This window comes from Neofelis nebulosa, chromosome 2, assembly GCF_028018385.1.
Source record: "Neofelis nebulosa isolate mNeoNeb1 chromosome 2, mNeoNeb1.pri, whole genome shotgun sequence".
Taxonomy (NCBI): domain Eukaryota; kingdom Metazoa; phylum Chordata; class Mammalia; order Carnivora; family Felidae; genus Neofelis; species Neofelis nebulosa.
In genome coordinates this window covers 212,276,111-212,302,432 of record NC_080783.1, presented here as the reverse complement: position 1 = coordinate 212,302,432, position 26,322 = coordinate 212,276,111, and the positions used below count along the sequence as shown (strand labels likewise).

The 26,322-nt window shown below is 44.7% G+C and overlaps 1 protein-coding gene across 3 annotated transcripts in view; it reads left to right on the top strand.

Annotated features, from left to right (window-relative positions):
• The window catches only part of KAZN (kazrin, periplakin interacting protein), a 1,084,458-nt gene that overhangs the window by 243,553 nt on the left and 814,583 nt on the right, over positions 1-26,322 (top strand). For all 3 annotated transcript variants that reach the window (XM_058696318.1, XM_058696328.1, XM_058696350.1), the window contains exon 2: positions 11,194-11,351. In XM_058696318.1, coding sequence (XP_058552301.1) covers positions 11,194-11,351 — 158 coding nt within the window. The remainder of the gene's footprint in view (positions 1-11,193; positions 11,352-26,322) is intronic.

The window sequence follows — 26,322 nt, the reverse complement described above, 5'->3', positions numbered from 1 at the left end:
TTTGGTGCACACGTAATGTTGTGTCACCCTCACTGCCATCTAGTACCAGAGTATTTTCATCACCACAGAACAAAACCCCATCACTCCCTCCTCCATCCCCGCAGCCCCTGGCGACCGCGGATCTGCGTTCTCTTTCTGTAGGTTTGCCTCTTCTGGACGTTTCTTATTAACGGAATCATTCAACATGTAGCTTTTTGTGGCTTCTTTCATTGGTCTGTCTTCTGAGGTCCATCCATGTTATAGCATGTATAACGCATGTAGCAAGTGATAGCACGGACTCCGTTCCTTTTTATGGCCGCGTAGTATTCTGTTGTACAGACACCACATTTTGTTTATCTGTTCATCAGCGGGTGGGCATATGGGCTGTTTGTACCTTTGGCTGTTTGGTTAGTGCTGCTGTGGACGCTCACGGACAAATGTTTGCTTGGACGCCCGTTTTCAGTTCTTTTGGTTATATGCCTAAGAGTAGAATTGCTGGTTCACAGGGACATCCTTCAAGTTACCGAGATCCTTCAGCTTTCTGAGTTGAACTTATTGAGAAACTGCCAAACTGTTTCCCACAGTAGCTGCGCCATTTTACATTCCCGCCAGCCATGGATGAGGGTTTCAATTCTGCACATCCTCTCCTCCAGCATCAACGTTTGACTTGCAGAGTGAGTTTTATTATAATGACAGGGGAAAAGATACCTGAATTATTTAGGCTTTATTTATTTAATGAGACCATCTTAAAGCAAGAACTGGAAACTTGTGGGCATTTTAATGCAAAATACATCATAGAATTTGAGATACACGAAAAGCAAAGGTTGTTGAACATGTAGGGATAAATTTGATCATTAGTTCATATCTATGGACCATGTAAATGACAAGATCATAAAATCCATGGAGCCTCTGTGGTGAGGCTGTGCTCCATGATGTGATTCATTTGGTATGTTTTTCTATAAAAATGTACAGGAGCCCATCCCAGTGACATCTGGACTCGCCTGCATAAAATGAGCATTTAGGGTCATATTATTATTATTTCATGTTCTATACTTCATCTGGTCTATAAAAATAGAGGCACAGTACAGTAAGCTGTTATTTCTCTCCTAAAAACATTAAGAAATTTTATGCGTCCCTTCTATTTTTGCTAATGACACAAAATGTTGAAACTTGTTATTTTTTTCTTCCGTCAGCCCATGAATGTGCCATGCTTATCTGAAACCTAAATAAATACTCATTAATGTACAGTGCGATTCAAATGAACACTTTGTATAAAGAATCGTGCTAGAGAAATACGTGTTTCTTCAAATCTGTAGACCAGAATAACACGCAATGAATTTAACATCATTTCACATTCAGAGCCGCCGACCAAATAAACTGGTTTTATGACTCAATTTCCTAAACTCGGGTAGGTAAGAAAGCATATATATGGCTCTTCATTCCATAATCCATCATACATTTTAAGAACAGTATTAGTTGGTTGAGATTTTTCTATGACAAATGGAGCAGAACGGACATAGTACCTGATGCTAGGATGCGGGGGTGGCAGATGGAGCACAATGGGATGAAGGTGCCTTTCTCTTTCATGGATCCTTTTTTATTTTGGACAAATGTTTGTTTGATCAAGTGCCACCATGTGCCAGGTGCTGTGCTTAGAGCTGGGCATATAGTGAATCAACAGCGTTGCTGGCTTCGTGGAGCCTACAATTTAGTGACCGACGTTCTGGTTATCTATTGTTGGATAACGAACCATCCCCACACTGAATGGTACAAATCAATACCTCATTATGCTCACAGTTTCATGGGCCAGGAATGTGGATATGGTGGCGAGGAGTGGTTCAGAGTGACGGGGGCCATATTTGGGGTGACTTGAATGGTAGAGACGGCCGGTACCATGTGTCTAAGGCATCAGTTACGGTGGATGGCTAGATTCCTTGGTTCTGCTCTACGTTGCATCCTCTAGGATTGGAATATTCAAGGTGGCTTCTTTATTCAGATATCTGCACCCCGGCCTGGCGAGCTGCTCAGAAGAACTTAAGCACCTGTTCATGCCCATACAGAACTGGCTGGTCATCTTTCTTTCTCCAGTGGTGTATATGTGCAGGCTTCTTTAAAATTTTTTTTTTACGTTTATTTATTTTTGAGACAGAGAGAGACAGAGCATGAATGGGGGAGGGGCAGAGAGAGAGGGAGACACAGAATCGGAAGCAGGCTCCAGGCTCTGAGCCATCAGCCCAGAGCCCCACGCGGGGCTGGAACTCACGGACCGCGAGATCGTGACCTGAGCTGAAGTCGGACGCTCAACCGACTGAGCCACCCAGGCGCCCCAGTGCAGGCTTCTTTAAAGCATGGTGGTCTCATGGTGGGCTTACACGGCAGACAGCGTCTCCCAAAGCAAGTGTTCCAAAGTCATGAGCAGGAGCTCCAGGACCTCTTATGATCTAGACTTAGAAATCCCAGAATGTCACTTCCACCCCTCACTCATGGTGAACCATGTCACTAAAGTCAGCCAGACTCACGGGAGTGGATTTATTCTCTACCTGTCAATGGGAGGAGTAACAAATGTCAAGATCATCTTAATCTGCCACAGAGGAAGGCAGGCATTTAAAAAAATAAGCACATAAATAATGATTGCAGTAGAAAAAAGCGCAGGCTTCTTCATGGTAATCAGGACTTCTTGACTGCCAGTGACAGAAAATCAACCCAGATGGGTTAATGAAAAGAAGAGAATCTGCTGACCCACCTCACTGAGAAGCCTGTGGCCGAATCCCAGTGCTGTAACGATACGGCCAGGAATCTCTGTTCCCCTATGTCAGCGATAATTCTCTGTTTGCTCAGGTGATTTTACTCTCGGGGGGGGGGGGGGCCCAAATGATAACTACAAAGGCTGCCAGCTGCTCCATACTTCTATCAGTTTAGCAATTGCAACCAAAAAAAAAGAGAAGCTACCTCTTTCTCAATGGTTCTAGCAAATGGTCTTGGGGTTAAATCTGATTGGCCACTTGTAGGTCACATGCCTCCTCCTAAGCCAATCAGTTGCCAGGGAAATGAAAAGCTTGGATTGGCCAGGTTTGACTGTGTGTCTATCTCAGGGATCTCAGAATAGGATCAGCCCTACATGAACTACAAGTGGGGGGTGAGTGTGTCCGCAAAAGGAGAGACAGTTTCTTTTAGGAGAAGACAACAGAAATAGATGCTCACCAGACAAATACACAAAATACCCATTACGCAAGCCTAAAAACACAGGATGGCCTGCCGTGAAGATTAGGTCTACGCATAGACGCGAGGGGGTAAGCTATTCCTCCCTGCTGTCCTAGCCTCCAGTCAGTCAACTTGCAGTTATTAAGTTTTCAATGTGTACGAAGTGCCAGACAAGTTGTAACTGGGATCACAAAATGAATAGACAAGCGGGTGACATAGGGGTTCCAGGGATCTGGGGGCTCATCAAGGAAAAAGAGATGGCCACTAGGTGGCAGTAGCAAACACAGGCTTTCTTGGGTGAGGCTTTGACAGGGTTGGGGTTCCAGGAAGTCCCTCGCAGCGGCAGGAGACCTTCCAGAAGTAAGTGCAGGAGAGGAGGGCAAGGGAGCTGCCAGGGGAGAGGAGAATTCTCGAGAGGACTTCTGCATCTAGGTGACATCCCGGAGCAGCACCGTGGGGATTCTGTGGGTCAGAGAGCAGCAGTGGCTTAAGAAGCTTTGTGCTACGGGCTTGTCTTATCTATGGCTAGCAGACATTAGGTGCAGTTTTGTAGGGCATGCAAAGCAGATGGGCTCTAAATAGCTAAAAATCTGCTTATTTGGGCTAAATTTAAAACAAGTGGATGTGTAAAAATTTGAGTTTGGCACCTGCTGGGTTTTGAGTTAATGGGTCTCAGCCTGCAGTGAGGAAATAAACCACCCAGGCCAATATGCAGACATCATCTTGGCTGATTTATATTACAAGGAGTTACTAATTATCCTCAATTATAAACATAGTAACTAGTTAACATCAGCAAGTTAAAGGCTTGAGGTATAAAGTGTGGGATGAGAATCATAATAGCTAAAGTCTTGTACGTACTCATCACGCGACAGACACCGAGCTGCGTGCTTTGCGCAAACTGTCTTATTTAATTCGCAGACAGCTCTAGGAAGTAGTTCCTGTTACTGTCCCCATTTACAGATGGGAACACTGAGGGGTCAAGTCAGTCATTCAGGGTCATACAGGTGGAGGGGCAGACAAGATCGAGACCCAGGCAGACTAGCTTCAAGAGCCCACGCTCTCAAGCATCTTCAGGGAACTGGGTAACCTTCCTGGCCTGCGTCTTCACCTGTGAAAGTAGCGAGGATTGCCAGGTGATGCTCCGTGCTCAGCCTGTCACTGTCCTTCTAGGCTTGCTCTGGGTGGTGTCCCAGGTGGAAATACATCAGTGTGAGCTCCTTGGCTGTGTCCTCCAGGAAGTGGTGAGAATGGATCAAGGGAAACCAAGGGACCAGACCGGCAGCTGGTTAGCTCAAGAAGGGCGATAGGCGTGGGGTGGAGCATCAGGTGGTATGCAGGGTGGAGGCGGTCTCATGTAGGGGTTGTGCGCACAGGCTCTGCCTAGGCATGAATCCGCCTCCCTCACTGACTAGGTGCGTAATCTTGGGTGACTCACATCATCTGAGTGTCTTCCTTGGTAAAATAGTAGCTAAAACAGTGGCACTCACGTCAGTAGAGTTGTGATTAGATCAGACAGTGCCCCTTAAACATGAAGCCCAGTGCTTGCCAAATAGAGTTGCCCATAGATGTTTGCTGTAATATTTTTACTACTACTAAGTATTCTTTTTTTTTAAGGTTTACTTATTTATTTTGAGAGAAAGAGAGACAGAGGGGGAGGGGCGGAGAGAGAGGGAGAGAGAGAATCCCAACAGGCTCCACGTTGTCGGCGCAGAGCCTGACGCGGGACTCGAACTCACGAACCACAAGACCACGTCCTGAGCCGGAATCAAGAGTGGGACACCTTAACCGACTGAGCCAGCCCAGCACCCCACCACTCATTATTCTTATCGGTGTGGCAACTGTGTGACGGAGAGAAGACGTTCGATAGGGAGAGAAGCATCTGAGAAGGGCTTCAAATCCTAGCCATTTTTAGGACACGGAATGTTTACTGTGTACCAGGCATCCTGCCATCTGCTTGTTTTACATTTGCTAAAAAGAAAAAAAAAAAGTCTAGACGTGTTCCCTGCCTTTACTTCCATTGTGCCCCACTCAGCAGCAGTTGCTGCTATAAAACCCCACTTGTGGTGTTGTGTCCAATGACGTTATTCTTTCTGGATCCAAAGTGTGGTATCCTGGCAAGGTCGTGAGAGCAGCCATTGGAGAATTATGGCCTTGGGTCTCATCCCTGTCGCGTAAACCTCTCTGAGCTTCAGATTCCTCATCTATAATGGATCTTTAACAATAACAGCAGCACACGTTTATTAGGAACTTACAATATGTCAGGCACTGTAGGGTATACAATAACTTGTTCAAATTCACCTACTTAGTAAATGTCAGAGCTGGGTATGATTCGGGCTTCTGACCCTAGGTCCACATTATTAGTGACTCCTCACTCTGCACAAAGGTTTTAAAAGCCCCTGACATGTGATAGGTGCTCAATAAACTGTAATTGTTGTCATTATTATTATTAGAGCTAGTAAGAGGGGCAGGCAGGATTGAGACCCAAGCCAACTGGTTTTAGACCCTGTACTCTCAGGGCACCTGGGTGGCTCAGTGGGTTAAGCATCTGACTTCAGCTCAGGTCTTGATCTCACGGTTTGTGAGTTTGAGCCCTGCATCAGGCTCTGCGCAGACAGCCCTGAGCCTGGAGCCTGCTTCGAATTCTGTTGTCTTCCTACCTCTCTGCCCCTCTCCTGCTTGCATTCTGTCTCTCTCTCTGTCTCAAAAAAAAAAAGTTAATAAAAACATTTAAAATTTTATATATATAAAAAAGAATGTCTACTCTCGAACCAGCTGTATTTATTCACTCGGTAAACAATTCTTGAGTGTCTTTGCTGAACACCATCAATAAATAGTGAACAAGATTCTATTCTTGCCTTCAGAGGAGTCACCCTCTAGTCCAGAGACTATGAGACCACATTCACTAGGCTATGCTCCAGTAACTAATAACCCCCAAATACTGGTGCTTTCCAGTAGCAAAAGTTTGCCTTTCCTTCACATGTTTTCTTCATTCTGGGATCTGAGCTGTACTTACAGCAAAGGGGGAAGAATAATAGGGGAACCATAAAATCGCTCTTAAAGTTTCTGCTTGGATATGGCAATAGTTTGTGTCTACTCATGGCTAAAGCAAGTCACTTGGAAAAACCTGGTATTATTTAAGGCAGGAAGTATGTTTCTCCACCAAGGAGAGTCACTAGGGAGGGTTCTGTAGGAAAAGGTTCAGAGAGGAGCAGTTTTGGAACTAATAATTAAATCTATCACAGTTGGCTTTTTAAGCAATTGTGATACGATATGGTAGGTTCTTTAATGGAAGTGTCTATTCTTTGAGCAGAGGAGGGAGTGCTGACTTCTTTCAATTTGTCTTTTGAATTTAGAACAAAGTGAAGTTTAGAGCATATTTTAGAGCCTCAGTTTTCCGGAACAAGAATAGAGAGAGCTATAATAGATGCATCGAGAACCCAAAATTCGCCAGCCTAGTTGGAGTACAAAGCATTGATAGTAATTTCTCCTTTCCAAGAAGTGATGTAAGGAGTTTTGTTGACAGCCATGTCTGCACGTCTATAAGCAAGGGGCTTGGGAACTAGGGTACCCTTGGAATGACTTAGGGAGGCGGTCGTGTTTTTGAGAACCTTATGTCCTTGTATTGGGAGGTAAGGGGGAAGGAAGGCAGAATGGTGGTGGAAAACATGGCATGAGTCATGCAGAGATTGGCCCTAGACTCTGGGTACGTTATTTGAATGCCTACTCAGTTGCTTTCCTTACCTGTGTCCCAACTTTCCCGTTTGTAAAAAATGTACAGTGTTTTAAAAACTTACCCAAAAAACCATTTATTGCTGTTTTTAACTTTCTACCATGGAACTCACCTTAGATCTGGAGCCCACATTTCCACCGATGGTAACTCAGTCACCTCTCATTGAAAACTTAGTATCTTTTTCTGGAGAGATATCAGTTAAATTCAGATTGCTGTCTTTACCCTTTTTCCCTTCTTTTTGGGTTCTCAGGAGGCTTATGTATTTTCCTGTCTTGGGCATGTCTTTTTGCCCTATGACTCTCCCTCTGGACACCTCAGGACTCAATGGAAATGTCTTCATCCCCAGGGATGCTAGAAAAGACTGTAGGTTGGGCAATGATGGTGGTAAGGCAGTAAAGCTATCTCAGATCCTCAATGACTTAAAAGGCCATATGGTTATCATTTCTACTCTAATACTGGGTGCCTCATATTGGCATGTACGATGAAAGAATGCCCCACCCAACTGCCCAAGGCAGGATGTAAGACATTAAGAAGTCACTTTGGCTTTCAGATCCCCAAATCTCCCTGGGTGTCTCTACTCATCTCCTTTGGAGAACGAAGATTCAGGGGAGGCAGGGATCAGGCCCAATACTTTCTTGTTCATCTCTGTTTTGGCCAAGTTCCTCCCCAGCCCAGGACAGGATTTGAGAGTCTTCCTGTGCAGTGAGGGAGACATCATATCCTGTATTCTTCCTACTATGTGGCTTATAGTTGCGATTCTATGCTCTGTTTCCCAGCTTTGATTCTCCATAGTTCAAAACCACCATTTGTTAATTGTTATTTATTGTTTATTTACTGTAGGATTCACACTATGCATATCTAACAACACTGTCCACCTTCAGATAATGTAGCACTTTACGTATTTGTGAACATTCTTATTCTTGGGACTGTTGTGTGTTTTACGTTTTTTACATATGTTATCAACCCCATGATACATTATTGTTTTGCCTTAAACCATCTAATATCTTTTAAAATAATTAAAAGATGAGAAAGAAAATGTCTTTGTTACATGTCGCTCCTTTCAAGTATTCTGGTTTGGTTTTTTTTTTTTTCATTTTTGTAAATACAAGTTTCCATCTAATGCTGTTTTCCTTCTGACAAAAGAAATTCCTTTCACATTTCTTTTAATGAAAGTCTACTGGTGATGAGTTCTCTCAATTTTTATCTAAGAAAAATCTTTATCTCACCTTCATTACTGAAAGATATTGTTATACAATTCTAGGTTGACAAGTATCTTTTTTCTTTTGGTGTTTTAAAGATGCAAAGATTATCTTTTGGTTTTCAGAGATTCATATGACAAGTCTGACACCTTTCTTACCTTTGTCCCTCTGAATGCAACATGCCTTTTTTCTCTAGCTGGTTTTAAGATTTTCTCACTGTGTGTGTGTGTGTGTGTGTGTGTGTGTGTGTGTGTGTGTAGCAATTTGATAATATGCCTTGGTACAGTTTTCTTTGTGTTTATCCTATTTGGGGTTTCCTGAGATTCTCAGATTTGTATGTTTATACTTTTATCAAATTTGGAAAACATTTTGTCCATTATTTCCTCAAATATTATTTTTGTCCCTGCCCCCACCCTACCCCCAGACTCCAAGTATGTGTATGTCAGGCAGCTTTATATTGTCAGAGAGGCTCTATTTGTTCATTCCAGAGAGCTTTATTACCCTCATTTCAAGTTCACTGGTCTTTTCTTCTGCATTGCTTAATCTGCTATTAATCTCATTCAGTAAAATTTCATTTCAGATACTGTAGTTTTCATTCCTAGAAGCTCCATTTGGTTCTGATTTAAATATCCTATTTTTCTCCTCATTATAATCATGCTTTATTTCACAACTCCGGACATGCGAAACGTATCCATAAAAGCTGTTTTAATAGCCATGTTTGCTAATACTATCACTTGTTATTTCTGGGTCTGTTTCTATATACTGATTTTTCTCCAGGATATGAGTCATACTTTCTTGCTTCTTTACATGTCTGGTAATTTTTTATTGAATTCTGAGCTGGATGAATGTTGCATTTCTTGGGTGCTAGATTTTGTTGTACTTCTATACAAAAAAGAATGCTCCATTTTTTTTTGTCTTTCTGGCAAGTATTTTAGTTACTTGCAGATCAGTTCAATTCTTTCAGGGCTTACTTTTAAACTATTTCTGGATAGGCCTAGAGTAGCCTTTATTCTATGGCTCCTTTAGCTTCATTTCTAAAGCCTGATCCTTCTGGAGTCTGTACCGAATGTGCCCTGAATTCCGGCGAAGGCCGTCATCCACTTCGGCTGATGAGTACGTGAGCAATTTGTGTCCCTCGGAGATCTCTTAGAATTGTTTGCCTTACAGCTGCCCAGACTGTAACTCTCCTATCCTGGAACTGTTTCTTGCCAAGTCACGTAGGGTTTCATCCTACTCAGATACGGGATTGATATTCAGCCAACAACTCAAAGGGACCCCTTTACAGATTTCTAGAGATCTCCGTGCCTTCCTGTTCAGTTCTCTGTCTTGCAAACTGTAGCAAGAGTAGCCTTCCCAGCCTCTGCCTTCTCAACTCAGTGAGATCACCGGGCTGTCCTTGGGCTCCTGTTCCTGTGCTCAAGTCTGGACATTCCCCCTTTTATTTTCTTTCAGAATGCTTGGTGATGATAGGTCTCAACTCCTCCCCCCACCCCCACTTTTCTTTTTTCTTTTTTTTTTTTTTAATTTTTTTTCAACGTTTTTTATTTATTTTTGGGACAGAGAGAGACAGAGCATGAACGGGGGAGGGGCAGAGAGAGAGGGAGACACAGAATCGGAAACAGGCTCCAGGCTCCGAGCCATCAGCCCAGAGCCTGACGCGGGGCTCGAACTCACAGACCGCGAGATCGTGACCTGGCTGAAGTCGGACGCTTAACCGACTGCGCCACCCAGGCGCCCCCCCCCACTTTTCTAAAGAATCACAGTATCGTGCTATCTGTTGTTCAAAGTCTGGGAATATTTGTTTCTAAGATATTGTACAGTTTTCTAGTTAGTTGTGGCAAGAGGGTGATCTGAACTGTCATACTCCCTCCTAGTGAGGAGCAGAAGGGCTCAGAGTTACTCTATCGTATACTACTTTTTGATGATAACTTTCATCTTTAGAATTGTGGTTTTACAGTAGTTTTCCTGAGAACGCGTAGGATTTACCTATTCTTGGTTGCAAAGGATAGATTTATCTGAAACTTATAGAAATTCTATAAGGAAAATTCGAATTCAAGGAAAAATAAGGACAATAATTCAGTAATATTCATCGAGCACCGTCTATTTGCTAGTCCCTGTCCTGGTTGTTGGGGATTTAATCATAAACAGAGATTTTAAAAAATCTGTGCTCTTACTGAGGGCACTGTAGAGAAGGTATAGAAAGAGGCAACAAGCATAATAAATAAGTGAAATCTGAAAATTTATAACAGGTCAGACGGCAAGTGCTATGTGAATTATAGAGAAATAATAATCCCCCCAGCACACATGTGGCACTGATTGGAAAACATGGCCTTTGTCCCTTCATATACTTTAATGATAGAGGCCATCTGCTTAGAGGTAAAGTTGCCAAGCATATTACCATAAATGTCAGTCTACTCTAGGGCTGTCCCCTCATGTCCTGTGAATCTCTGTAGTTTACAGACACTTAACACAAAGTCATCTTCATGGAAATGTTTGCTGGCTTGTTTCTTTCCAGTTTCCTCAGCAGGACATTGGATGCTCCTTGAGGGTAGGCATTATGTCTGCCTTCGCCTATGATTATATCCCCAAGCACTCCATAGGTTTGGCATTTGGAGACTGCTCAGTAAATATTTGTTAGTTGTTAAACACACGTGAAGAGATTTTCGTGGGTATACCGGTTTCTTGATACCTGCCCTGGTTGGACGTTATATGCATACTCCTACCTCTCTGTCTAAAAGTACGAGCCACTGGGGGCACTTAAAAATAAACTGGGGCGCCTGGGTGGCTCAGTGGGTTGAGCGTCCGACTTCGGCTCAGGTCATGATCTCGCAGTTCGTGGGTTTGATCCCCGCGTCGGGCTCTGTGCTGACAGCTCGGAGCCTGGAGCCTGCTTTGGATTCTGTGTCTCCGTCTCTCTCTGCCCCTCCCCTGCTTATGCTGTGTGTGTGTGTGTGTGTGTGTGTGTGTGTGTGTGTCTCAAAAAAAACATTAAAAAAATAAATAAAAATAAAAGTATAAGCCAGCTTCTCTTTGAAAATTACCTGTTATGATCACACTTTCCTTCTTTCTCTTTTTTTTCCGTAGCTGTGCAATCATTGTACACCCTCAATGACCAGATATCTCATTTTATTGTCACCAAGTCAAAGGCACTGGAAGAGGACAAAGACCCCTTCCTACCCACTGAGAAGGAGACTCTGAAGAGTTCCATGATCCTGATGAGGCACCTCTTAATGGACGCTCAGGTACAGAGATTAACAGAGAAATTCTGTAGAGAGTCGGCGGTGTCCTTTTTTTTGTTTTCTTTTTAGTAGAAGTTGTGCAAAAATGCCTGACTACCGCGCTTATCGAAAACTGCCTTTGTGATGGACGTCCATGTAGCAGAGATTCTGATCCATTGGGTATTGGATTTCTGATTAGGAATTACTTAGGATTTGGTATTAAAATAGCTTGGTTTTAAGTCAAAGTAACGGGGCTTAAAAAGAATACATGTGTTGTTTCTGAGACTTTAACAGATCTCTCCTTAGCCTTGGAAAAGTGAAAATCCATTTACATACAAACTTGGCAGGCCTCAAAGCCGGGGAAGGCTTTGGAGTGGAGCAGCGCGTATCCCAAACAGCATCACCGAGCAGCTAATGAATATTTTGGTACATTTGATGCACTGTCGTTTCTTTTTTAATGCCCGCAATGAATTAATTACAGAAGGCATTTAGCCCGTTGCATGCTTTTGTCGAGATGCTCTTCTTCAAGGTTTCTCCTTGTGTACTATTTTATTGAAATATTTAAAGGTAATCTGTCTATTCCTTCTGGCTTTGTTGGTGGGTCTCTCCAGATACGTTGCTAGGCAAACACCAGGTGGTTCACTCGAGTTGATAGTTTTCTGTGTCAGTGAAGCCAAGCTGAACTAGATTTTATTGTCATTTCTACCTCTTCAGGATCTAGAGATGTTTCAGAAAATGTTCTTTGGTTTTGGTGATTTTGTATCCGTTTGCCCCTGAGCTTTCTTCCTGAGCTTGTTTTCTGTTCGACAGCTGCGAGGTCAGAGCGGTGGGCGGTTTCCTGTGTTCCACTCGGTATCAGATTTTGAACTGTGGTTCCTTTGGTTTTGTTTCTACCATGGTGGTGTTTTATGTTTTGTTTTGTTTTTTTTTTAAATCAATCCCGAAGCCTGTATCTTGTACCAGTAGGACTTTAACTGGCAAGGCTTTTGTGCGTTTCTCACCTGTCAATGTTTGAAGCTGCCCCGTGGGGTTTTTGAGCCCCTATGTTGCGATGGCCCAAATTATGCAAAGCCTTTCATTTTTACTCACTGTTCTCCCTTCTCCCCTTCGTTATGAGCATCCCATTCGGTTTCTCCTTTCTTCCTGAGCCCGTCTGCCGGAAAAAGGAAAGATTCCGAAGCTCTAACAGCCAATTGTAAAACTCGGGGGGGGGGGGGGGGGAGGGAAGGGGAAATTTAGAACGATTTACCAAATAAAAGAAAGCAAAGCGTTCTTGAAAGGATTAGCTTTCCTCAGTGCCTAGACCCAGTCCTACAACTAACACCCTCAGCCAAGGGAACTATCTACGTGAATCCCGGCAATACTGTGTAGAGTCTAGAGTTTGTAAAATCTCAGGAAGTAAAATATGATTCGTCTTTTCTCTCTCTTTCGCTAGTGTCTAGAATGGGATTTCAGAAACGTTCAACATTGCTTAAGAAAATGTTTTCACCCCTGAGTGCTAGATGCATTTGACAACTTTTCATCCTAGATGGTGTTGATCGCAATCCCCCCTCTCCTTTTTTTAATCTAATGAGACTAAACTATCCCATATAATGTGATTACTGTGTGGGACTGTTTCATTATTTCATTCTCTCCTGACCCCTCATCACTGCCTGCTAGAATTTTACACTCAAATAGCCAGATAAAGTGGAGTGGGGGTATGGTGGATACTCCCCGAAGTCAGACCTCCAGAAGGAGGTGGGTCGAATCTTCTTCCTGAGCAGGGCAAAAATAGAAAACCAGCTCGGAAAGTGCTGTGATGTCTGGGCCCATTATTTCTTTTGCCTACTTCTGTTTGAAGCCTCTTCCCTCTTGTCTTTGAGACTAATATAGGATGAGGTAAATTGTGATTAGTTTGGTCTAAAAATACCACCCTCGTTGCTTTTTTTCTCCAAACCACTCACTTCTGGAAACATCATTTGTGGTTTTCTCTATGTCCGTGGCTGAAGTCAATTAGAATCATGTTACCTAATGCCCCCAGGCTCAGATCATGTCCCTAAGATTAGTGTTGCCAAACTTATAACATGCTGAGAAACCCCAACATTTTGGGCATGGTCAGGGGCGATATGTGGTTTTCAGTTTTGAAGGAGACATCTAGAGATATATGATTTTTAAGAAGACTCTTTAATGAGCATTTTTGGAAATGGAGCGAGTTTCCATTCATGTTTTGACATTGCTTCTTACCTCAATTGGAAAGACGAATGAATGTGCTTAGTTCATATTCCAAGTTCATCGATAACGGGAGGTCAACAGAATGTGAATTCCGTGTGCCTCCTTCCCTTCAGCTGCATTTTGTGATATTGATAGGTGTGCAGTAGGTTTGTGTATGGTAGGACGTAAGCTTCTCAAGAGCAGTAACCACATCCCTTAACTTGGTTGGTATAATAGCCTGCTCGCTTCCATACCCAGAGGACTCTTTTTTTTTTTTTTTTTTAATTTTTTTTTCAACGTTTTTTATTTATTTTTGGGACAGAGAGAGACAGAGCATGAACGGGGGAGGGGCAGAGAGAGAGGGAGACACAGAATCGGAAACAGGCTCCAGGCTCCGAGCCATCAGCCCAGAGCCCGACGCGGGGCTCGAACTCACGGACCGCGAGATCGTGACCTGGCTGAAGTCGGACGCTTAACCGACTGCGCCACCCAGGCGCCCCCCCAGAGGACTCTTAATAGCATTAGATGATGATGAAATACTCTGACATCAGTTTGCGAGTTGAATGAAGTCAGGCACAAAGTATTCCAGAGAACCTGGAGGCTGCTTTCGAGAGCAACTGCTTAAAAGGCATAATCGATTCAAGTCACATCTGTCTTGGAAGCAATAAATCCTGCTTAGGAGAATGTCAAAGGCAAAAGCATTGCCGGGCTATGAAATTCTACCTCTGAGGATTATAAAACAGTATGCACACAGCAAACACATCTCCCAAGTATAATAGGGGTGCCGGGTATGATTGGCAGGTCTGACAGTTCATTCTACAGAACGGAAGTGAGAAGGAACGTCTCACAGGGGGAGCCCCCGAGGCCCACAGTTACTTATTCATTCCCTAAATGTCCGTCTGAACGTTGAGGGGGTGTCTGAAAGAGGCAGGACTCCCCTGTTTGCATTCCATTCCCCTTGTCGTCTGCGGTCCCCCCAAATTCAATGACGTGTACCATTCAGACTGCATTTGAAACCTGACCTTGTGGCTTTTGTTCCTGGGAGCCAAACTGCCGACTCAGCCTCATGAGCGATTAGATTCATAACACCGAAGAGGTAGTTCTTTCTGGTAGAGATTAATTCTTTTACTCGTACTGTGTGACTCCGCATGCTAAGAGGGGTTGATTACAGCCAACTAAATCTCCTGTTGGCACTCCTCTCTTTCTTCCCCCCAAAGACCTCGTATCATTATTTATTAAGGGGTGCGCGAATGCTTGGGAAAACAAGAAGATTGCTTTGTTGGCACAGAGCCCTCTGCTGGAAGGCTGGGCGCTCCAAGGTGGAGACGGTCCCTTCCCTATGGGGTCTCCTTCTGCAGCCACAGCGGCTTGGAGGGGCCTGTGTTCCATCGCCCAGGCCCGGCACAGCGCGAGGCCCTTCTCCATGGACGCTGGCATGGATTTGAAGGCAGGGTTTGCGTGCAGCAAGGCTGAGCCCCGGGTGCACCCCTCCCAGAGGTCCATCTCTAGCAACGAAGGAAGCAAGACTTTAAAAATAAAGATAAACTGGGGTGCCTGGGTGGCTCAGTCAGTTAAACGTCCGACTTCAGCTCAGGTCACGATCTCACGTTCTGTGAGTTCGAGCCCCGCGTCGGGCTCTGTGCTGACAGCTCAGAGCCTGGAGCCTGCTTCGGATTCTGTGTCTCCCTCTCTCTCTGCTCCTTCCCTGCTCATGCTCTGTCTCTCTCTCTCTCTCTTCTTCAAAAATAAATAAAAACATTAAAAAATTTTTAAAGATAAAAATAAACTGCACAGCCATCATCTCTAAGCCAGTGTGTGCTCCGAGCCTGGCAGATGTCAAATGTTAGGTGGGAAATAAATGAAATCCGCTTCATCCTCTGCCCGCCCCTTTCTCTGCTCTTCCCTCCACTTCCCTTTTCCCTTTGCCTTCCTTCCCCTCCTTCCTGCACCCCTCGCCCAGCATCCACTCTTCCTCCCCTACCTTCTCCTTCATTTCTCTCTCCCCCGCCTCTTCTTCCCGTTGGCAAAGTAAGTCTTAGTTGAGAAGCGGAATGAGATTTCTCCCTTCCCTTCCTTCCCCTTTTCTTTCCTTTTCTCATCTGCCTTTCTTTCTCTTCTTTGTGTTCAGAGGTCTCGAAAGTGTAACTGCCAAAAGCCCATATTCCCCCTTACCCGGCACGAGGGGGCGGGGTGGTGACTGGCAGGAGGCAAGCCTGGTTCAGGAGACAGGAGGGGATTCTGCCAGCATCTGAGACTCAGAGTGATGGTTGTCTGGGTAGTGTGAATTTCTCTTCTAGAATGGTCTGGAAAACTCCTCTCCTCTGGTTGGTTATGCTTTCTCATTAATTTCTGGCAACATTGGGCCAATTTAACATGAGATGATTGGCTGTTTGAGCTGCCCGGACACTTCACTCTCTAGACTGGCCTCGAATGGGGAAGTGTGGTTTGGGGCGGAGACTGCACCAGAGGAAAGCATGGCTCAGGCTGCTGATACGTAGTTGGGGACGGATGGCTTGTCAGCTTGTTTTGGGAAGGAGGCCTTGGAAATCAGGTAACTGATACACATTCATGGCAGCCATAACCTTGGAAGAGATTCTCTCCCTTTTCTAGCACATTCCATCCCTCCATGTACTTTCTGAAGCCACCACCATGCTCAGGACGTGGAGCTCGTGGTTATTCCTAGTGCAGGCATCTGGTGCTTTTTGGCTGCAGCTGGCTTCAAGGTCAATGCCACGAGTAGGACCCTGTTGACAGTCCTAGGGCATGTCTTGCCTTTTAAGTTGTACAAACTGGGGTACCAGAAGGGTGCCTGGCTGTCAAGGTCACAGATGCTGGCCGCGGCTAAGGGTAGCACAGGAGCATGGGTTTTTTCTTAGTATCTTTTGAAATTGGACCCCATGTGGGAGAAAGAAACAGAACTGTCCCTACATTGCGGCAAGCAGGGAAGAAACTCTGAAATTAGAACGAGGGCAAAGAGGCAGAGTTCTCAAAAGAAGAAAATTACCCTGGGATATGTTTAAATCTACGCACGCTGTCAGATTTCCGCCTCTTCCAGGTCATAGGAGAAAGAAACACTCAAACGGACGTGGAGGAATTTAGTTCACCTAACTAGAGAGCTACATTGGTAAGCTGATTATTCAAAGGAGTCTCAGCTTATCCCCTCCGGTAATCCATGTGCTCCATTACCCATCGGTCCTGTGCATTTGAAAAGGCAATGCTTATTTTCTGTTCCCAGATGCAAAACTATAAAACCAGCAGGTCCTATGCCTGCAGTTTCTTACATAACTCGTGCAAGCTCACTTCCCATTCTGCCATGCGATTTTGATCTTTTAAAGTATCGTGGCATTTTTAAATAAATAAAATTTTAACCTGCAGGCATTGCCAGGCTTAGATACAGTCCTTGCAGTGACAGAGGCCCCAGCAATCACCTTCCCTGCTCCAAAGGAACGGAGGGTGATGCACACAACTGCGATGCTCTTCCTCTGATAAGCTTGAGTCTAGGTGTTCTTTACGTTAATAGTGAAAGGTGGCCTCTTCTGAGTCTCCTTCCATCTTTGTAAAATCCTATAAGGCAGAATTTTAGGGAAAGTGCTGGAACACTGACGTTTGCTTTCAGTGTTCACTATGCAAACAAACATCCAGGAACAGCTGGAACTGAGACTCAGGAAAAAACCGGATTCCTGGGGCGCCTGGGTGGCGCAGTCGGTTAAGCGTCCGACTTCAGCCAGGTCACGATCTCGCGCTCCGTGAGTTCGAGCCCCGCGTCAGGCTCTGGGCTGATGGCTCGGAGCCTGGAGCCTGTTTCCGATTCTGTGTCTCCCTCTCTCTCTGCCCCTCCCCCATTCGTGCTCTGTCTCTCTCTGTCCCAAAAATAAAAAATTAAAAACGTTGAAAAAAAAAAAAACAAAAAACAAAAAACCGGATTCCTGTCCACTGCCGTGTTGTGAAGGAAAGGAACGTCTCTTAGATGGGTAGATACTATGTGTTTATTTCAACAACGTACATTTTACTTTTTATTTATTTTTAATGTTTATTCATTTTTGAGAGACAGAGAGAGAAAGAGACAGAGACAGAGACAGAGCACCAGCAGGGGAAGGGTAGAGAGAGAGGGAGACACAGAATCTGAAGCAGGCTCCAGGCTCTGAGCTGTCCGCACAGAGCCCGACGTGGGGCTCGAACTCACGGACTGTGAGATCATGACCTGAGCCAAAGTCAGACGGCTAACCGACTGAGCCACCCAGGTGCCCCTAATGATATACATTTTAAATGGTAATAAAATAGAACGTATGCTGCTCTGATAGTCAATGGTCCATGGTATATAGTGAGGGAATCTGAAATAGTAGCAAAATCATGGAAAGAAGATTAGGGGTAAGGACTCGGTGGGGTTCTTTGGTCACCAGCAAGAAAGACCAGCTCTGATTAATAGAACAAGGGTAACATTTGATGGAAGCCAGTAGGCTTGACCTTTGGAAGAGGTGGAGGACAGCTACAGAGAGTTAGGTCTCAGAAATTAAAGAGCAGTCGCTTCAGGGTGCTGGGGTTGGGATAAATGGACTCCAGCTATTTTCTCTCTTCGTGTCACTTTGATCAAGGATCTGACCTGCGTGACTCAGGTCAATGGATCGTTTTCCCCATTGGCATGTTGAGGGTGTGCATGTCGAGGGATGGTGCCACCTAGACCGTGTGTACTGTGGGGAGCACACCATTGTTACCACAAGGAGGGAGAGGGGACTCTGGGCAGATGGAAGCAATAATAAACCTACCATGCACTCGATATGCATACACTCGGTGCTCTGTCCCAGCACAGGGGTTGACTGTGCACTCAGCTCCAGGGAGAGAGAGGGACCGAACGTTGGCCCCGCCCTAGAGGGACTCAAGATGTAGTTGGGCAGGGATCAGACACTGAAGCGCCCTGTGATAAGGCATGTGTGGGGGCCACAGAAGCCCAGAGAAGGAAGTGGCTAATATTTGCAGGTCACTTTACTGTTTACAAAGCACTTCTGCCGGCATTTTGTCATCTTTTCCTCTCAGCCATGAGAAGTACGGGAGGTCGGGTATTATTCTCTCTATTTTGAAAACTGGGTATTAAGCTTTAACAAAATAGACTTTTTTATGTTGTGTTCCATCCAGCCATCGCAAAGCAAGCGTAATTGATTTCTAAGTTGTAGGTGGTGACCCTCGGAGTGTTTGCTTCCCAAAGGGGTTATTAAATGGAGGGGAAAGGAGGGTGTAATTTGGGGAAAGGAGAAGATTTAAACCTGGCTTTAGACATACAACAGTGCTCCTAACTCAAAATGTTTTTAACAATGTTAGTAAATATGCAACACTTTACTAAAGCCAAGCTCTACCCTTTCAGACTCTTAGAAGGCTTAGGGTTCTAAGAACACGGTTTTCAAAAGTCTTTAAATAGACTATAAAAGGTATTATAGGAACCCCCCCCCCCAATATTCTAGTCTCCTCATCGTGTTCTATAGTTATATTGGCAAATATATCGCTCCAAAAATAATACCCAACCCTACTATCACCCTTTAGGTGAGTGGTTCTCAACTGAGAGGGGAGGAGAGCACTTACGCTTCACGCAGGGACATTTGGCAGTGTCTGGAGGTATTTTTGGTGGTCACGGCTGGTGGGGGTTGCTGGGCAGGGGTGGTGGTGCTCCTGGGATCTGGTGGGTAAAGGCCAGGCATGTTGCTAAACTTCCTGCAGGGCACAGGATGGCCCCCTATGACAAAGAATTATCCAGCCCCAGTGCCACTGGTGTCGCGATTGAGAAACTCGGCTTTTAGACCCTACGATCAATCATAATTTGTCCTCAAGATAGATCTTAGTTATTTTGTCATTCATTTCTTGAGCACCTACAGTGTGCCAAGCCCTGTGCTAGACTGCGGGGAGCAATATTGAGAGCGAAAGGAGGATCTTGAATTTTAGTGGGGGCGGGTAGCTCTAAGTGTGCAAATCAACATAATAATGAGTTTCAGTACTTGTCTTAAAGATGCATGAGAACCTAATTGAGATAAGAGTTCAAATGTTTTCTCTTGGAACATAACATTTAAGCTGAGATCTGCAGGGAGAGAGAACGAAGGAGAGAGAGAATGTGACCTCTACTCATACATTATGGCATATAATTTGTACTTTAATTTAGTTGTATGTATTTAATACCACTCCATGAGGTAATAAGCAAATTATTTATTCCAGAAATTTACATATAATTTAGAGAATATAAAAATTCTAACTGGTCTCTCAGGAGCAGAGAACTTTTTTATTTTTTTTGCCTATGGGTGTCCACAGAGGAACCAGGATCTCTCCTTTTTTTTTTTTTTTTTTTTTTTGCTAGATACTGTGGACATAGAGACACGTGCAAAGGCCAGCATAAGAGCTGTTTGAACTACATGAGACACAGGAGTCTGACGGGTGAAGGGAAATCTGGGAAGATGTAGACAAGGAAATGAGGAGGTGAAGGCTACTGTTACTTAGCTGAAGAGCTGCCATCTAGAACACGGCCCACTGTCAGTTCTCAGTTATGCACCTATAGATTAGTAACTTTGGATTATCTACGGGCACAGCCTTCCTTCCCTGGTGGCACACACTCAGGAAATGTAAACCAGCGTTAGTCTGGATGAGACATAATTAGAAAGGTAATTTCACTGCCAATATAGATATTTTTTACCATAATGGAATTCAATATCAGAATTTTCTTTTAGTATCAGTTACATGGTACTTTTTTAACGCTGTGGCTCTCACCCATTAGTCAGATAGTAGAGAGCAGAATGGATGCCATGTAATTATAATCCTAAAATAACTTACACTTAGAATGGTAACTCCTCTGCAGAGATGTTGGGACCTCCTATTCACATTCAACTCCAACATTCCCTGTAGGGCAGCCAGGTAAATAGAGGCGTGGTGTTGCTAAGTGTCATCATTGATGTCCTGTGTTAGATCTGGGAGTAGAGCCAGAAAATCTCTTTGATGCCAGCTCAAGCCAATATTCCATGTTCCTTCACTCCTTAGCTCTCAGTAAATCATGCTTAAAAGCAGTTTAATAGTGAGATGGTGACTTGGCTCTTCCAAGTTCTCACTGACTCCTGTGGACTTGAAATAAACTCACTCAGCTTTGGCCAGCTTAGTAGCCTGGATACTTAATTTCAGAATGGACATTCTTGTCTTGGGTTACTCATATGCATCTACTATCTCTTTTTCTCTCCTTGAAAAGTAGGAGACAATGAAACAGGCTCATGATAAAACTGATCATGAAAATCACAACATGGATTTGTATCAGTTAACTACTGCCACATTAAACAATCATCTTAGAACTAAGTGGTTCAGAATGATAACTTGTGTTTACTTCTTGAAGTCTGTGGATTGACTGGGGTAATTTTGCTAACATGGGCGGGCATGGCTGATCTTGACTGGTCTTACTCCCATATTTGTGGTCACTGGGGCCTGGTGGGTTTCAGATGGCCTTGGCTGGCATGATTCAGCTGTCCTCCATGTATCTTTCATATCCATCCAGCAAGCTAACTCCGGAATATTCTCCTATTGGTGATAGGGGTCCTTAAAAAAGAACAAGTGGACAAAAGCAATCATTTTTCCAATCTATGTTTGCATCAAATGCACCGCTATTCCACGGGCCGAAATGAGTCAGATTACCAAGCCCAGAGCCAGTGTGGTATTGCACCACCTAACAGGCTGCATAAAGCATGGATCACTGATGTAATCAATCCACCACATAAACAAAGCAAAGTAGCAGAAGATTTCTTCGCGCAACTCTCGGCAATATTTGATCTTTTAGAAATGGGAGTCTGAAATGTCCTAATTAGCAAGCTTCATGCACATTATCTTTCGGAAAGACTGATCCAGTCAGTTTATTTAGAGGGACACGAATTGTGTTCTTCTGCCCTTATCCAAGCACAGAGGACAGACCGTGTTTGAACAGCTGGCAGATATATTTTAAGAGGGCTCTATGTCAAGCTCGAACAGGATGGTTTCAATGGGCCCGTGACCAAGTGTGAGAAGCGTGTGCTTGTGCTGGCTCTAGACGCATGATGAGCCATTAAAATCCCATTGTTCTAGCTGGTCACTCAAGCCAGGTGCATGGTTTATTTGTTCAACAAACGCTTCCCGAGCTTATACTAACCACATGAAAGGTACGGTGGTAAACATTGCAGGGATATGTGAAAAGTAAAAGTGGTAAAGGACCATTGAGTCCTTACTATGTGCCAAACTCTGTGCTAAGGACTTTACCTTACCTCCGAATCTCATTTGTGAAGTGTGTATCATTTCCCCTACTTTATGGATGAGGAAATGAGGCCTAGAGAGGAAACTTCCTTAAGGTCACATATCAAGTGAGTAGCCGTGCTACTTTAATTGCAAAAATGCCTGCGATTCTTTACTTTTTCTCTTTGCGGTATGCCTCTGGAGCCTTTCTCACTATGAGCTAGGATTTGTTTTCACACCCCTTGAATCTGAGCTGCCTTATAATTTTTTTTGGCCCAGAGATTGTGGGGGAAGACTAGGTCAGTCCAGAGCCTAGCCTCCAGATGCCTCCATGTTTCTGCTCTTTCTTGAAGCCTTGTCTCTGATGTGAGAGTAAGTCTGGAAAGAAAACTGGCAGAGGCAGCACCACATGGAACAGAGGTATAATCTCCCTGCCGAGCCTGTCATAGACCAGGCAGCCCCCAGCTGACCTACGGAGGTACCGATGCAAGAGTGAGCCTAGCTAAGTCGGCTGAACTTACCCCAGGGCAGCAGAATCGCCCGTCTTTCTGTCGACTTGGAAGAAATAAAAAATGATGATTGTTTTAAGCCGCTAAGTTTCAGGGTGGTTTGTTACACAGCAAGAGCTGACTGATACAATAGTAGAGCCAATATTTGAAGTCAGATCGGACTGATAACCAAGCCCTATAAGGGAAGACGAGCTGGGAAGCGTAGTCCGGCCATGTTCTCGGGGAAAGAAGAAATGGATTTGGTGAGTCTTTAGCCAGTGTCTGCCATACATCCCTCTGGTTTCATACCATTCATCTAGCTTGAAACCACAATAACGGTGGGAAATTATTGAATGCTTTCAAGCCAAGGGATGACCTGGTTGTATTTGGGTGTGTGAAAAATCACCACGGTTAAGTGTGAAGGATGGACTCCCCGAGGCAAGAGATGGGAGAGCTTCTCTTGGTGAGAAACTATGGTATGCGGTAGGAGGATTAAAGAAGGGATGTACTCAGGGAAGGATTAAGAAGTAGGACTAATTGAAATTTGGGGGGCGGAAAGAGAAAGACAAGTCTAGGATGAGTCTCAGATTTGGGGTTTGGGTGCCTGGGAAAAATGGTAGCATCTGATAAAGGAAATACGACCAGCAGGCTTGGAGGGGAAAATGATGAGTTTGGTTTGGAGTCTAGGAAGACTGAGGGACCTGTAAGACATCTGGGCAGGGTTGCCTGGGAGAGAGTCGAAACTCTGTCTTCAGTTTCAGAGAAAGTTGTGGCTGAAGGGGGGAGTCTGCTACTCATCAATGTATGGACCGTACGTTAGAGTCCTTCTGTATCTCCTTAAGTTCTCAGTAGCACACAACAGAATCTGCTTTAGTTTAAGTAGAAAGACCTTTAAAAGAAAATTTGACATTTTTGATAGTTCACAGCATCTCTAGGAGGTCTCAAAAACTGGGTTTGGAGGCCACATAACCAGCAGCCAGGAGAAACCAGTCAAGACTGTTAGTGGAAGCCATCCAGTGACTGCTTCACCCAGTAGCACCTGTAAACTGAGGACTGGATGCTAGAACCTTCTCCGGTGCTATTCTGAAGAACCAGGTGCTTCTGCATCCAGCGTGCTAAAAGAGCCAGTCTCCTCCCATGCAATGGCTACCTCGTTGTCCTCTTGTACATCACTGAGGAAGAACCTAGGCTACCTGGCAACCTTAGCCACAGGGGAACCTGGGAAATGTAGTTTTAGATTTCCATTCTCTGTAGTTCAGGGAAGCAGGCTAGAGAATGTTGGAATGTGTGCAAGCGAGCCGACTCACGGTACGCCCGACAGAAACACAGAGGAAATTACATAGGGAAATTGTACGGCGAGGAGCAGAGGCAGAAGAAACACCGTGGAGTAGACGAAACGTCCTCTTTTCACTTAAACTAGATTGAGATGGCTTTCTGTCATTTGCAGCCTGAGGAACCTTGACTAATAGGGTGCCTAAACTTTATAGAAATGCCATCCTTCCTCCCCAGTGTCATCCTGTCAACATGCCATGTGTTCCCTCACATGATTAACCACAGAGCCAAGTGGGAGCTTTTCCTAAGCAGGGGCATCTGGACCCTTGCAATTAAGCCCTGGGAACCTTCTTGCCTGCACTTAAACATTTATGCAGTTTTATACAGTTGCCTACACACTTACACAGTCACGCACAGGACTTGAATTCAAAGAAGACCACTATAAAGCAACGCTCATTTTAAATCAGTAACCTACTAAAAAAGTTTGAATATATGCAGGGAGGCGGAACAAGGACTCTTCCTCCTGGGTCTGGACAAAAAACAAAAACAAAAACAACACCCCCCAAAACAAAAAACCCAACTTGTTATTCTGGTAGCGCAAATTGTACGTGGGTGTTCATAAACGATATGCATCACATCTCAGTGCATGCTCATAGATTTTTCCAGTGTATTTCTAAATGAAATTTGAATCAGTGTTTGCAGAACCTTTGAAATACCTCCACCAAAGCCCACAGTTATGCAGAACACAGCTGGTCGTGGACACCCCACACGGCGTTTTCTCTAGCTTCATCGGAAGGGACCAGCTCCTTTGTCATGGGTTGAATTGTGTCCTCCAGAAGAGATACGTTGGAAGTCCTCACATCTGGAACCTCAGAATGTGGCCTTATTGGACATATGGTCTTCACAGAGGCTGCCAAGTTAAAATGAGGTCATTAGAATGGGCGCTAGTCCAGTATGACTGGTGACCTTATAACAAGGGGAAATTTGGAGACAGAGCCACACATGCACTGAGGGGTGGGCAATGTGGGGTCACGAGGAGAATGCCATGTGATGCATCTAGAAGCCCGGGAATGTCTGAGGCTCCCGCAGCTGGGAGAGAGCCCCAGGACAGATTCTCCCTTAGCGTTTCCAGAAAGAAGCAAACTTGAGGTCACCTTGATTTGGGGCTTCTAACCTCAAGAACTGTAAGACTGTAAATTGCTACCGTTTTAAGCCACCTGGTTCCTGGCACCTTGGAATGGCAGCAACAGGAAACTAATACACCCCTCCCGATGAGAAAATCACAAACTAAGAAGGCACAGTGTGGTCCAACAGCAGCATTATTTTTCTTCGTTTTCTTAATGGGATGAAAAGGATTGTTAAGGAAGGCCTATGTGCATGTTTCCTCACTCTCCGAAGAGTAACAGCCCTGATTGGCAAACCTAGAGGTTTTATTTCATCCAAGATAAGTTAAGGGTCCCGTATGGGCCCGGGGCGTGGCATGGCAGGTGGCTGTGTTTTCTCGGCAGTTGCCGTAGGCGGTGTCGCCGTTGATTATGCCACGATGCCAACAGCACACATAATTTGTTGATTCCCTATTGTTGGTTTCTCTGTGTGATGGGAAGTTGTCACCTGGCTTATGCCTTTCTTTTCATCATCATTACTGCCTCCACTCTGTCATCCTTCCAACTCTAAATCAAAGGGAAGCGTGTCTTCTCTCATCTGGGAAGTGTTCCGGATGCATATCATTAGCACAGAGGAGCACTTGACATTTCAGATCATCGTTAGGGCTTCTTAATTGGTTTCAGCCGAACCTCGGCATTTTGGCAGGACCGCGGGGGCAGATAAGCAAGTGAGATGGAGATCTGGCAAAGTTCATGGGGCATCTGCCCCGCACAGAGTCACGAGGCTCCCTCAAGAGGGACAAACCGAGTCTCTCCTGGGATGCGGTGTCTGGCTCCGTGTGGCCAAACGGGCGGTGTCATTCTTCTGCCGCCATGTTCCGCCTTTGGAGGAATCGTGAAGTGGATTAACTCTCTCTCCCGGGACTTGTGCACCTCTCCTGACTCTGAGCTCTTCTTCCTCATCAGGCTTCTGTCTCGCTGGCCCAGGTCCTCAGTGGGTTTCCCCTCCATCAGGCTTGCCCCTTCCACGTTGCTTTCTGTGGCCCCAGACCCATCCTCTCCCACCAGGCTTCTGGAAGGCTGCACGTACATCATCGTTTGCACATGTTAGTGGCTGCCCTTTCTTCTTCGTTCTACAGAACCCTGAAGAATACTGTGGAAGAGAGAAGCATGGGGCGCTGGGGAGGAGAGGGACAAGCCTAAATCAGAGTAGCTGAGGGAGGGGAATACTTCCAAGAGGAACACATTTTGAGTAGTTGGGCGACATTCAAGTCTGGATGTTGGAGGATGGAGATTTGGGGTTGAGGAATCTCAACCTCTTACGTGAGTGCCTGTTCAGTCTTGTTTCTCTTGTGCCAACCCCTCTCTGGATTTTGTTGGAACATTCGAGTACAGTTTTGGTTCCAGGGGAACATAATGAAGCTGTTGGCCCGGTTGGCTGGAAAATGCATTTCCACCAAAAAGGTCAGCCATTCAGGAAAGGGCCGATAATTTTTTTTATAGAAACAACAATTTCTTACATAGGAAAAAGGGATTTTTTCTTCTATAAGCACATGATTTGTTTTCATTAATGGAATGTTTCTTTAAAAAATAAAGGTGGTATTTTTATTTTTTTAAATATTTTTTAATGTTAGAGAGTGGGGGAGGGACAGAGGGAGAGGGAGAGGGAGAGAGAGAATCCTAAGCAGGCCCCACGTTCAGTGTAGAGCCCAACGTGGGGCTCGATCC